This window comes from Electrophorus electricus, chromosome 22 (assembly GCF_041902795.1).
Source record: "Electrophorus electricus isolate QZ-2024a chromosome 22, ASM4190279v1, whole genome shotgun sequence".
In the NCBI taxonomy this organism is placed as follows: domain Eukaryota; kingdom Metazoa; phylum Chordata; class Actinopteri; order Gymnotiformes; family Gymnotidae; genus Electrophorus; species Electrophorus electricus.
The window spans coordinates 1,705,001-1,717,691 of record NC_137518.1 but is presented as its reverse complement, the minus strand read 5'-3'; the positions used below and the strand labels follow the sequence as shown (position 1 = coordinate 1,717,691).

The window sequence follows — 12,691 nt, the reverse complement described above, 5'->3', positions numbered from 1 at the left end:
ACTTTGTATAAAACTCTTAAGAGTAGCTAATAAGTCTTTATATATAATAAGCTGGAGGGTCTGTGGCGGTGGTGACATCCAGGAACAGTTTTTTATCTCTTTAGGGTCCATGGTGATCAGGCTGGTCTGACAGACAAGCAGATGAGCCAATCAGGTACAGCTGGAGGTTTCATGTTGAGCAGGATGGTCTGACAGACCTGTAGATGAACCAATCAGGGACAGCATGGTGGTCTGCAGGAACTGTCCTTCAGTCTTGCATCAGTGAGCAGTTCCATTTGAATGCTATAAATATATTCCTTTAAAAGACTGGATGTTAATTTGTGGTGGGAATTGTAAAAGGATTCTCTAAATAAATTATAAGGTAACAATATTCTGAATACTGCCTTTTCAAAATGTAACTAAATATCTTACAGATTCTTCGGTTTTGCAGTTTGAGTAAGCCTGTATATATTTATTACTCCATTACATTACAGACCTGACACTGTCACATCTCCAGAATGCAGGGTCTGCCTATGGTCTGAATTTCTGCAGACCAGCAGGACAAATGAGGTTTGCAGTCATAGGAATGTATAAGTTTTCGCAGTAGTAGCTCAGTGGTTAAAGTACTTGACTTGTAATTGGAAGGTTGCTGGTTCAAGCACCACCTCTATTGGGCCCTTGAGCAAGGCCCTTAACCCTCAATTGCTCAAGCTGTACTCAGTCATAATTGTAAGTCACTTTGGATAAAAACATCAGCTAAATGCCATAAATATAAACTCCTGCTGATGATTTTTCATCTTTCTGATGCTCCACCAAACACAAATGAAAGAAACTTTTATAAAGGCTAATAAACTTTGTTCCTGTCCCTCTGGAGTAACATACTACTGTGTACAAACATGTACATACTGTATGTGGGTGGTTTTCTGAACTCTAACTCAGTACTATATACTATGGGGTTCCTGTTTAGAGTTTCTACATGGATTTCCTTGTTCATTTCATGACCACTCACACATAAACACATACATGCACTCACGCATGTGTACATTCGTACATACATGGCAAACACATTGACACACACCATTTTTAATCTCCTTCTGTCTAGTTCAGATAATACCATCCGGCCAGCAGTCTGCTACTGTCTTAGTGGTTGTTAATCTGCCAGGCTTGCTGCTGAACTGGCTAATCGGGTCAGTTTCGCTTCTGTGGAATCAACTTGCTGAGGAATTCTCTCTTGAAGATGGAGACTGCATATGATGAAAGATATGATGAAAGCTTACAGTGAGGCCCAGAACATTTCAGTATTGTCAGCATAACACAGGAGCAACCTGCTGAAAGAACTCGACACAAAAACTTAAAGAAAACGGCACTGAACCAGAATTCGCTCCACATCAACTGATAATGTGTGTTGACATGTGTTAATGTGTATTAATATGTGTGTAGCTCATAATAATTTGCATCAATGGCACAAAATCCATCTGTGTACTTTCACTTTACAACCAGCAGCAGAAGGGAGATCACAGAGGTATTATATAGGAATAAGGAAGTGTTGGTTTTAGCCACTGTTCATTTAATGGGATTTGCTCATTGATGCTTGGATCTTCATGGATCTTCATGGGTCTTCATGGATCTTTATGGATCTTCATAGATCTTCACGGGGTCTCTGTGGAGATATGGAGCTCCGTACTTGTTAATGATTTGATAAGATCCAAAGCCAGGTGAGAAAAAAAAAGCTGTTTAATTTGTTTAATTCTAATTTTGACCAGTAGGGTGAATCTGGTATAGCTGACCACTCAAACATGGCTAATAGTATAGGGTTATTATACTACATAGTCTATAATTATATTATTTTCTTACATTGGGGAAAATTTACTTAGTTTGTGGGAAATAATAGCTTTTGTGTAAATTGCTTTTTCATTTTATAAAATGAACATACTTCTGCTTTTTTGGCTCGGCTAATATATGGTGCCATATGAACTCTCTTCTGCACTCACATATGCAAAACAAACACGCATACACAAATACATCACACCCTGAAGTAACAATAAATCTTAACTTTGCATAAAGGATCAGACAGTTGTCTGGATCACCTTTATTCAGAACCATCAATAAACAGATGAAGGGGGACTAAATAAACAGATTAAGGGGGTTGCATGCAATTTTTGTTAATTTATTTGTTTCTCTTTGTCTGTATTGCTGCCACTCTATTTCTGTCCCTTCCAGGGTCAGTGGTGTAATGGTGTGATCATTTAGAAGCATGAAAACATGCCCATTCCTCATAACATTCACTGAAACATTTCAGGAGTAAACTGAGAATTGGCTCATAAAGCAAGTGATTTGAACTGGACAACATGGGTTCCATTTACCATCCCCAGATACCTAAAAATGATGAAAGTTTTTACCCAGAGCAAGTTTTTGCATTGTCTGTTATGGCCTAATTAACATTTTACAAGTAAACAGGCCAACAGAGGCATTTCATGGTGGTGTATAATTACACTCATTCACTCTTTTCCATTGTACATGGAAATGTAAGTAAATGTAAGTAGCCTAACAATTAATATCGGGTATATGTCTTTTCCTACTACACTAAAATTACCATGACATTGCCATGTTTCTTACGGCATAAAACCTTGACTGTCACGGAACGCTCGCTCCCGCGAGTCACGTGGTTTGGCCGCCACGTGCAGCGGGAGGATCCTGTTCGGAGCCACACCTGCACACACCTGTATGGTGTTAGTCTTCGTGTATTTAAACTTGTCATTGTGTGCGTTCATTGTTTGTAATACATGTGGGTGCCACTGTCTTTATGTTTAAATTAAACGATCGTCCATGTCGAGGAAGTCCGTGCGTCCTGCTCCGCCTTACACTGACAGATCACCATACAGGAAATGTGACTGAAAAAGCAACCTCTCGCTTCTGTAACTGGTTCTAATGGATGACGGCGCCCGTCTACGTGTCCCGTAACCCTGGACAACGGGCTGTAGTATCCGGTGTATCAGGCAGGGCAGCGGGAGGGGACTTGATGTGAAGCCAGAGCAGCTAGATAACGAAGTGTCACATGTAGTAGAGGGTTCCGAAAATATCCTTTCACAGTATCGTATGCTAAGGCTTAGCAGTAGAAGATGGCATCAGAGCTGAAAGCAGTGTGCGAGATTACCTGGAATAGACTACATAAATTCAAATACATTGTTATTTGATATCTTGATATCTTGTTTTACACTTCCAGAAATTATTTGCTACATACTGTATAGTTCCGGTTATTCAGATTATTATAAAATGAATAGACCAGAGGTTTATTTTTCACTAAAACAAACGTTAATGCAGGACATTCCTTTTTCATAATTTTAAAGGTTAATTTGTGAAGTTTAAGGGCCAAATCTAGTAAAACTGGACCCTCTGAAACAAGGCTTACCCTGTCATTTTCCAGATAAGGATAGGAAAAATATCAAAGGGGCTTAAAGCTGCTTTGGGCCACATAACTTCACAGTAGCGTAAGTTTCATTTCAACCCAGTGGGGCACACCACCCAACCTAACACGGTATTATTACGAGTAATTTGAACAGGAATTATTGGAGGAGACATGCCCGCCCATCAGTTTTTTTTTTTAACCTACTGATGTATTACACTAATGATTTAAGTTTGGCCTTTTCAGAGTATTTTGTAATTTCTGTGAAATTGTAAAAGCAGCCAACCCGAAATCCTGTCATCTTAAGTATTGTTCTAGTTTAAAAACAGTAGTTTTAAAAACTCTTACTGGAATTTTGTTTAGCTTGTTTTCTTTAAAGTCTGTTTTCTTTCTAACTTTAGGGGAAGCAATACAAAAATACACGAGAGAGAGAGAGAGTGTGTGTGTGTGTGTGTGTGTGTGTGTGTGTGTGTGTGTGTGTGTGTGTGTGTGTGTGTGTGTGTGTGTGTGTGTGTCCAGGCCCACATAATGGTCGAAAACCAGTCCTCTCGTGGCACTATTTTTTTTTCCCAGAGTGCGTTGTTATACTTGCGCCGCACGAGGGCAGTGTGACTCTGTGAAATTTCAATTCTCCTACAGTGACGCTTTCTGATAACTGTTTTATATCCCTTACACAAATCTAAGCATGTAATATGCGAATAGACTATTTGTATTTAACATTTATATATTGTGTGGAAATAAACAGGCAATTAAAATAGGATAGAACATTGTGATAGAACATGTGCTCTTTTATAACGCATATTGACCGCATATTAAATTATGAGCCCATTATTAATGCTCTTTGAGTTCCTAAAATCCTGAATTTTGCTGTGTTGATTTCTGAATGACGACTTATCTGAAGAAGCGATAGATGTACAAGTTACACACGACGTGAGAGAGAGAGAGAGAGAGAGAGAGAGAGAGAGAGAGAGAGAGAGAGAGACAGCGCGCACACACACACACACACACACACACACACACACACACACACACACATTAGGATTTTCCCCTCCAAGCCTGGCTCTCAGATGCAGAAACCTGCGGCTGTCAAACTGAATTACATCCACGCTGCTGCTGGCCGCTGGTGAGTCGGCTTGACTCCACATTGCGTTCTGAGAATTTCCTTTCTCCATCCTAGCGTCTCCATGGCTACATCGGAGGGACCAGAGGAGTGTGTGCTGCAGCGAGGTAGATCTCAAAGTGACCCGAGCATCCTTACGGAGGCTCACACCGTGCACACAAACAGCGCAGGTAAGGCAGTTTGCAGGCTGTGTCAGGTTGAATGGAGCCGAGCTGCAGAGGCAGCAGCGCCAGTTCACTGTCGGTTACCACAATATCTGAAACCAGTCATCTCAGTTCTTTGGATGTGACTGCGTGACAGTATGCACCATTATATTTCATTATTTCCAGTAAATTCATAAAGTCGATATACGTATTCTCAGCACTGGTTACGAATAGCAATCTTTTTTTTTTATTTCGTAATATTACTTGGGCAATGATATGCATAGGTGAACACAGAACTCAGTTTTAAAAGCCTGAGTTTCGTTATTTATTGATAGTCTACGTCTGAGTTTAGGATATTAAGACCTGATGGACTTATGACGCGTTGGGTTTCCCCATGACTAACGTAGGACTATGGCTGTTCGTTTTAGAAGATTAACTGTGATGTTGCACTGACTGTCAGTCCAACGTTAACAATTCAGTCCTCCATTATGAGACCAGTGGCCTTCACACATGTAAGATGGAACATATTGTACAAAATAAATCGACGTTTTACACATTGATGTGAAGCTCGCTTGCTTACTGGGTTCACATTCGCGTTTGCTCATACGCCTCACATACCGTGCACAGATGCACAGCATTATGTTCCATAATCGGCTCGAGCTGCTTTATGACAAGGCACGAGGGCTCTTCAGCCAGCTGCTTTCTATTGGAGCATTTGAACGACTTCAGCGAAAGCCTTGAATCTGTAATGAGATGTTTGGAAATCCCTCCTCTTAACGGTGCACCCTGGTCCACGTTACCAGGTCTATAACAGGGATCCGGCGATGCAAACGATGTGTTCGGACAGTTGAGGGGCTGGGTCTCTTCATCAGTGACAGTGCACAGTGGGTGTGGTGTAGGTGAGGATTAGGTGATGACCATGGTGCTTGTGTATTCAGCTGTGAATATGGTGACAAAATGGAAGCAAGGCAACGGTCATCACCCCGAAAGTGTTGAGAGGCAGACAGTTACATGTAACGTTTCAACAAGTGGCATGCTTCCTGTCCTGGTATATCAGGAGAACATGAGAACGTCTCTGATGAAGTGTGATCACGTGGGTCTTTCTGATAAAGTCTGATCACTATGAGAACTGTAAACGCGTGCTAATATTGAAAAGCAGAAAATGATATTCATATCGCACTTCCTAAGCAGTTTAGATATCTAGATATTTGAAACAGGGTGCTTTTGCTGCCGTACTCGGCAGCGTCACAAACCGTTTCGTATCCAAAGAAGTTGGTTTGCGTTAAAAAGGATGTGGGGTTGAATAACGCCAGCTGTGGCAGTTTTATTGCCGTGTCCCTGATATGCAAAGCTAAGGTGGAGTTAGTGATTAAACTGTGCTAAAAGGTCTTTGTTAACATGTCTTTGTTTTTACTTGGACAGCTTGAGAAAATTAATTGCTGGATGTGCAGTAAATCACTTCACACTGTCCCAATACTCTGGTACTTCTGTGACATCTGTTGCCACAGTTACCTGCTTACTCAAGTTGGTATAAGACTTTGACTGAAAACTCTCATAAGTTGGATTTTTACTCACGCTTGTCACATTATTTTAAAAGCAGTTACCAATTTCAAGCTGATGAATTATATTTAAAAAAACCGCTTGTGTCTATATAGTTGTGTTAGCACTGGAGTTGCAAATTCAGTCTTATAATGGAAATTGGGAATTTCTCGCAGCACTTTTGCGAAAGTAACGGAGGCCTGTCTACTAAAGTTCTGCCCCAGCTGTTTGCTCTGTTCTCCACCGTGGCAGAAACGTCACGTTTTTAATTGCTTCGCTGTGGGTGGTCAAGCCATTCCATGCCAAATTCATGCCAGCATGGTTTTACAGGTTGTTACCTTGACAACAGGGCACCGGTTTAGTTCTCCGTGTCCTCATGCAGTTCTGAATGCCACCCTATTTTTTCGGGCGGCCATTATGTAACAGCCTTGGAACATGCTGTGAGGCCCAGTCTGAGGGCCAAGGTTGGCTCAGCACACATCACATTTACTCCTCAGTGTGTCCTCATCACCCTTGGGCCTCAAGGACGTTAGCCAGCACTGTCGGAGTTAGACGATCAGTTTCGTCCGTTTACGGCCCGGCCTGACCATACGAGGTCCGTTTCCCCTCGCCTGCCCACCCTGGTTCCGCACGACCACTTTTATCAACACGACGCCCTGCTGCGGCCTTGACCCGGCCTCTTCGTCGCATACGCAGGGAAGAGGGGTGAAAGCTGGTCCAAGCAGATGCAGGAGGTTCAACGGAGAGAGGGACGGAGGTAAAGAAGGAAAGAAAGAAGAGAGGGATGGAAGGGACGCAAGAAAGGAAGGAGATAGGAAAAGTTGGTAAGGGGTCAGGCTCACTGAGGCCAAGGAATACCTGGAATACCGTCTGCTCCGCTCAGGGAGAAATGACACTCAAAACAACAGAACACTGGAGAATGTAAATTACCACTGATGGAGAACATGAAAGCTCATATGGAGCTCATCATACAATTCAAATTCAAAATGTATTCATACAGTGCATTTTACAACAGATGTTGTCACATAGCAGCTTTACAGATGTCCGAGTCCAAGCCCCCAGTGAGCAAGACAAGGGTGACAGTGGTGAGGAAAAACTCCCTGGAGAATGAGGAAGAAACTTTGAGAGGAACCAAGACTCAAAGGTGGGGGGGGGGGCATCCTCCTCTGGCCAAGGAGGACACCCAACCCAGTTGTGTCTATGGACCGAACAGCAGCGGCTACTGACATTTACACGGCCTCCGTCACAGTGTGGAAAGCCATTACCACACACCTTATCATGATGTTCCAGCACCTGAATGGCCGTGGTGCACAAAAAGGCGGTCTTATGCTTTGGTTTCCCATGCAGGTGCACGGGCTGCTTCACTGAGCGTTAGAGACAGACTTGGCTTATAAGCCTGATCTGAGAACTATAGGGCATTTTTTCAATGGTTGCAAATGGGGCTTTTTTATTGGCAGAAACCGCTCCTAGATCAGAGAGAAGGCTTACGTTTTACTGGTGATGTCTTACAACCCAGTTCTTGAAGCTGATCCTGTTGAAATGAGACCCCATGCTCATGCATTAAATATTTTTTTAATTAGCTAATAATCATATATATTCTGCCAGATTATATACAGTATACTGAGCGAGCCGACTGATTTTTTTTTTGTTATTGTTGGTGTTATTATTATTATTATTGTACCAGTGCTTCAGTCCCATAATCTAATAGGTGGTATTTGTTGTATTATTCAGGCTTCTATATTTAGGTGCTGTATGAATATTCAGTGTGGTGATGAATTCGTGGCATTCTGAGGAGAGCTGTAGTCCTCCAGCACAGTGAAGCCAAACACATTTTATTTGCATAGTGCCTTTTACAGCAGAAATTGTAACAAAGCAGCTTTTCAAAAAAAAATAAAAAATCCTGAGTGCAAATGTCCAAGATATATTTCCTCAGTGGAAGCAAGACTCAAAACAGGACCAGAAGCCAGTGATAGCTTTCGCGTTCCAGCCCTAATATCTCACAACCCAGAAAAATGTCATACTGATCAATAAGTTGAGGAACTGTTAATGATGATACTCTGCAAATATTTTACTATAAGTGAAGGAACATCAATGCATGTTAGCCTGATTCGCATATCTCATGATTTGTATGGAGCGTTCATATTTGCTTGACTTTTTTTTAAATGTGCAGGGAGTAATGTAACCCTTCCTGTCTGCAAGTGCTTCAAACATTGGTGCGTGATGAATATCAATATTCTTTCTTCCCCTCGTGATATTTTTGCATCCATGCTGAGATTGCGCCAGTCAGGCCACACAGCCCAAACACAGGGGCCTCAGGGTGACATCAGCAGATCCAAGCCTTGCCATTGCCGCGGGCATCTGATGCAAGCTGTTTCGGTAGAGACTCAGAGGCCCAGAAGCCACGCCATACACGCTATACACACCATACATACCAGACCTTGTCCGTTTTGCATGTTAAATGTGATTAAATTTGTCCCTGATGCTGAGAATACAAGACAGGGTTTCTAACTGAAGAGGATTGTGTGGTATTCTCATCACAGGGCTGTAAGAAACCCTGCTCTTAAAAACCCCTGCCCTGAGCTGAGAGCTGGGCCACCCGCCTGTCTGCTCCCCTGACGACTGAGCAGACAGACTTGAAGACGAAGACTGAGGTTAAAAGACTGGAAGGCCTGCCAAATCCACTGCCAAGTCGAGAAACCGTCCACGCAGCCTCTGTACAAAGGCCAAGAACGGGACCAAGCCCGTCCTTTTAAACAACCGAAAAGCGACAAAGCATGTGTATGCCTGCTCTGGCCCCGAATGACCTCATTATTACCTTCAACATTACTCTTGATCTCTGTTAGAGGAGGTCTGCACTCATCAAATCTTACGATCCACAAAGGCAAGGCGAAGTGGCGCTCGGGATGCGTTTGCCGTCACCGTCGCCAGGCTGCGGCAAGAGCGCCCCGTGCCTGGTTACCTGGCCACCTGGCCGGCTGCAGGGGGTGGGAGAATGCCACGCTTAGTCCTGGCCAAGGTCACCCGTCATCCCCACAACAAAGCCTGCCCTTGTGTCCATTTGTGAGGCTGCTTTACTGTACTGTGCAGAGACAGAGAGAGAGAGGGAGAGATAGATAAAGAAAGAGAGATAGAAAGAGACAGATTAACAGAGAGAGATAGCGATAGAAAAAAAGAGGGAGTGAGAAAAACCGAGACAGCCAGAGAAACGAGGTGCAGCGGCCATGTTGCCTCAGGTGCTGTCGAGTGGATGGGTTTTATGACGACGTTTTCGTGCGGTTCAAGGAACGCTAAAGGACAAATTAACAGAACGCCAGTCTTGACCTCCTCAGGACAGGAGGAGCCTTGTTTGTAGCCAGAATAATACGGGCAGACTTTTCCCACTGGGCTCACTGGCTGAAGGAGAGATGCAAGGAAAATGGCATTAGCAGGGTTTGTTCAAATTAAATGTCTTGTTTGGTTTTGTAAATGATAATTTGCCATCGGAAATGTTTACTGTCTAAGCATAAAAGTGTATCATTGTATGATTGGTACTGATTATAAACCGCACAACACAGACATTATTCTGAATTAAGACTGAAAGGGAGTGTTACACTCTCATGAAGGACTGATGAAGGCTGGGCATTCTGTGAGTGAAACACTGCAGAGGAAAGAAAGAGTTGCAAAGAAAGAAACACCAGAGACCACACTGAACAAATATTCCTCTTTAAACTGGTCAAGGTTGTGCTCTATTTAATTTGAACAGGTTTTGGAAGCATTAGCTCACAATGCGCTAATTTCAGGGTTTCACTCGTAACGTACAAATCGTACTTTAAACATTTCTGGCTGTGAGACCCATAAAACTGAATGAATTTAAAAGGCTTTCTGTCGTCGCTGCTGTAAAATATCTGTTGGAGGTTTGACTGCTGAACATTTTGCTGTGTCAGCGTATGTCCTCACTGTGGCCCCATCCGTGCGCTGGGTTAACAATGGCGCTTTTCTTCAGAATAGCTGTAGTTTCTCATGCTGACAGAGAGGTTTGCGGGGCTGAATACGCAGCCTTGTAGTGAGCCTGCAATCTTAACTTCCAATGCCTGACTTGTTCCCTGTCCAAGCCCTACTCCTCTCTCCCCAACCCCCAGCACCACGCAGAGACGTCCCCGCCTACCGAACACTTCAGCACCACGGACAGTGATTCCCCAAATGTTATGATGTCACTCTCAGCCAGTCATGTCCCAGGAGGGCTCTGCTTCTGTCATTGGCTGACTGGGCTGAGTGACAGTAGGAGGGAGGTGGCAGTGCATGCTTTGGCGTGGAAGGCGGGTCACTCTAAAGAAGCGAGCGTGGCCAGCCTGCAAACCCAGGCTTGAGAGAGCATCTCTCCTCTATTCACTAAACTGCCAGTCGGTGCATCTGCAAGCAGATTAGCTGGAAAGCAAACAGCCTCAAATAAGAGAAGCTACTGAAGCTGTGGTGAATCAAATCAAAACAATTACTTCCTACTAGTTGTGCAGGGTGTCTTCATGGTGGTAACGATATACTCACTGTTCAAGGCAGATCAGATGTGCTCCGTGACCTATATAAGGGCCCCCGTGCGATCAGTGAAAATGGTTATTGCGCAACATTTTTGTGGGTCACCGTACTCGGCATATGCCTCATACGTTCTGGACTGCCAATAACGTGGTGTGGGCTGTTTTGTTCTTCTTGTGCATTCATATGCAATAGGGAACAGAGGAGAGTGGTGAAGTTGGCGAGCAGAGGCGACTGCACCAAACACACGGACTTGCTTGTCCACTGTACCTGAGCAGAGATGTGGCCCACACACACGACATCCTCGGGTGGGTCCTCTGTGAGTGTCTTATGCATCAAGCAGCGTTTTTAAGGAGCTGAAGAGCATCAAAACATTGCACGTGAGAAAATATCTTTCATTTCGTTTTATGAGCCTGAAATAAACAAAACATGGACAAGGCAGCAGAAGAGAGAGTCAAGAGGCCTGTGGTGCTCTGTGTAGGTGTGTAGGGACCTGTAGAGGTCTGTAGGGATCTGCAGAGGTCTATAGAGATCTGTGGAGGTCTGTGGTGGCTTATAGAGATCTGTGGATGTCTGTAGAGGTGTGTAGGGACCTGTAGAGGTCTGTAGGGATCTGCAAAGGTCTATAGAGATCTGTGGAGGTCTGTGGTGGCTTATAGAGGTCTGTGGATGTCTGTAGAGGTGTGTAGGGACCTGTAGAGGTCTGTAGAGGTCTGTAGGGATCTGCAAAGGTCTATAGAGATCTGTGGAGGTCTGTGGTGGCTTATAGAGGTCTGTGGATGTCTGTAGAGGTGTGTAGGGACCTGTAGAGGTCTGTAGAGGTCTGTAGGGATCTGCAGAGGTCTATAGAGATCTGTGGAGGTCTATAGAGTCTTACGGAGGTCTCTGGATGTCTGTAGAGGCGTATAGTGGTCTGTGGAGGTCTGTAGAGGCTTGTAGAGGTCTGTAGAGGCCTGTAGAATTAATACCTAGTGTTGAATTATCTCTTACTGTTCTCATGTGTCAAACTGTACTTAAATAAATACATTAGGTATAAGTGGAGCGCTGACGTTTTTTTCTGTCTAGATGAAATGGAGCACGTATCTGTTACAATGAAGGAAGACATTGATTTGCCTTTCCTACCAACTGTAATCAGGCCAGACGGGAGACACCCCTGCTGCTTCAGCGCTCCAGCAGACAAAGCACATGAGGCTGTATCCCGCGCCGCCACGGTGGAGGCAGAAGGCAGGAATTAAGAAAGAAAGCCAGGCAGATCCAGACTGTGAGAAGATAAGAGAGACAGAGCGTGATTTCAACTTAAACCTCATCTTCAAGCACTTATTCCTACTCTCCACAGTCAATCAAGTACATTATTCTAAATAAATGCTTTATCTGAAAACAGTGTTCATAGCAATTATATGAAATATGTTGCTCTAATTCTATTACCCTTCAGTAAAGCACAAAAGCATAAAGACGGACTTTTCTCTTGCCGGTTTGTTTCTTAAAGCTCTTTTTCTCTGCTTAGATTGTGAATAGGTTGAACTAGGGTAGGTGAGTGAAGGGGGGGATACAGAAAAGGCATTCACTGTTGTTCTGTCACCACATGCAGAGTGTCCAGTGTCAATTAGATGTGAATTTTAAAGCGAGTGTAGATGTCAACGTATCTGGCTTTTAAAGCACTCCGGCCCTTTAAGGAATATTCTAGAACCATAAACCACAGAAGACATTTGACTCAGAATTAATCCACTGACGGAGACATCTTGCCTGGGACAATGTACATAACGCTAATCCATTCCGACACTCCACAGAGATGCAGCTTTGAGACGTTACCATGTGGCCCTCTGTCGTGTGCTTTCAGCCCGCAGCGGTGCAGGAACACAGGAGCCCTGGTCCCGGGCTCAAAACACAGAGCCCTTCACCTGATGGCAGCCTGCCTCAGTGGGCTAGAACCAGGGCACGAATGTGCTACTTAAAGCGAGCTCACCCTGTGGCTGTACACGGGCATCGCTGTGCTCGGTCTCA

The 12,691-nt window shown here is 43.9% G+C and overlaps 1 protein-coding gene across 7 annotated transcripts in view; it reads left to right on the top strand.

Annotated features, from left to right (window-relative positions):
• Positions 1 to 12,691, top strand: part of phactr3b (phosphatase and actin regulator 3b) — a 40,516-nt gene that overhangs the window by 1,138 nt on the left and 26,687 nt on the right. For 2 of the 7 annotated variants that reach the window (XM_035520452.2, XM_027024833.3), the window contains exons 1-2: positions 888 to 1,694; positions 4,560 to 4,672. In XM_035520452.2, the coding sequence (XP_035376345.2) occupies positions 1,567 to 1,694; positions 4,560 to 4,672 (241 nt within the window). In that variant the 5' untranslated portion in view covers positions 888 to 1,566. Of the gene's footprint in view, positions 1 to 887; positions 1,695 to 4,540; positions 4,673 to 10,885; positions 10,999 to 11,049; positions 11,071 to 12,691 lie in introns of those variants that run through there. The other 5 variants (XR_014119335.1, XM_081705265.1, XM_081705267.1 and 2 more) reach the window with 5 other exon arrangements.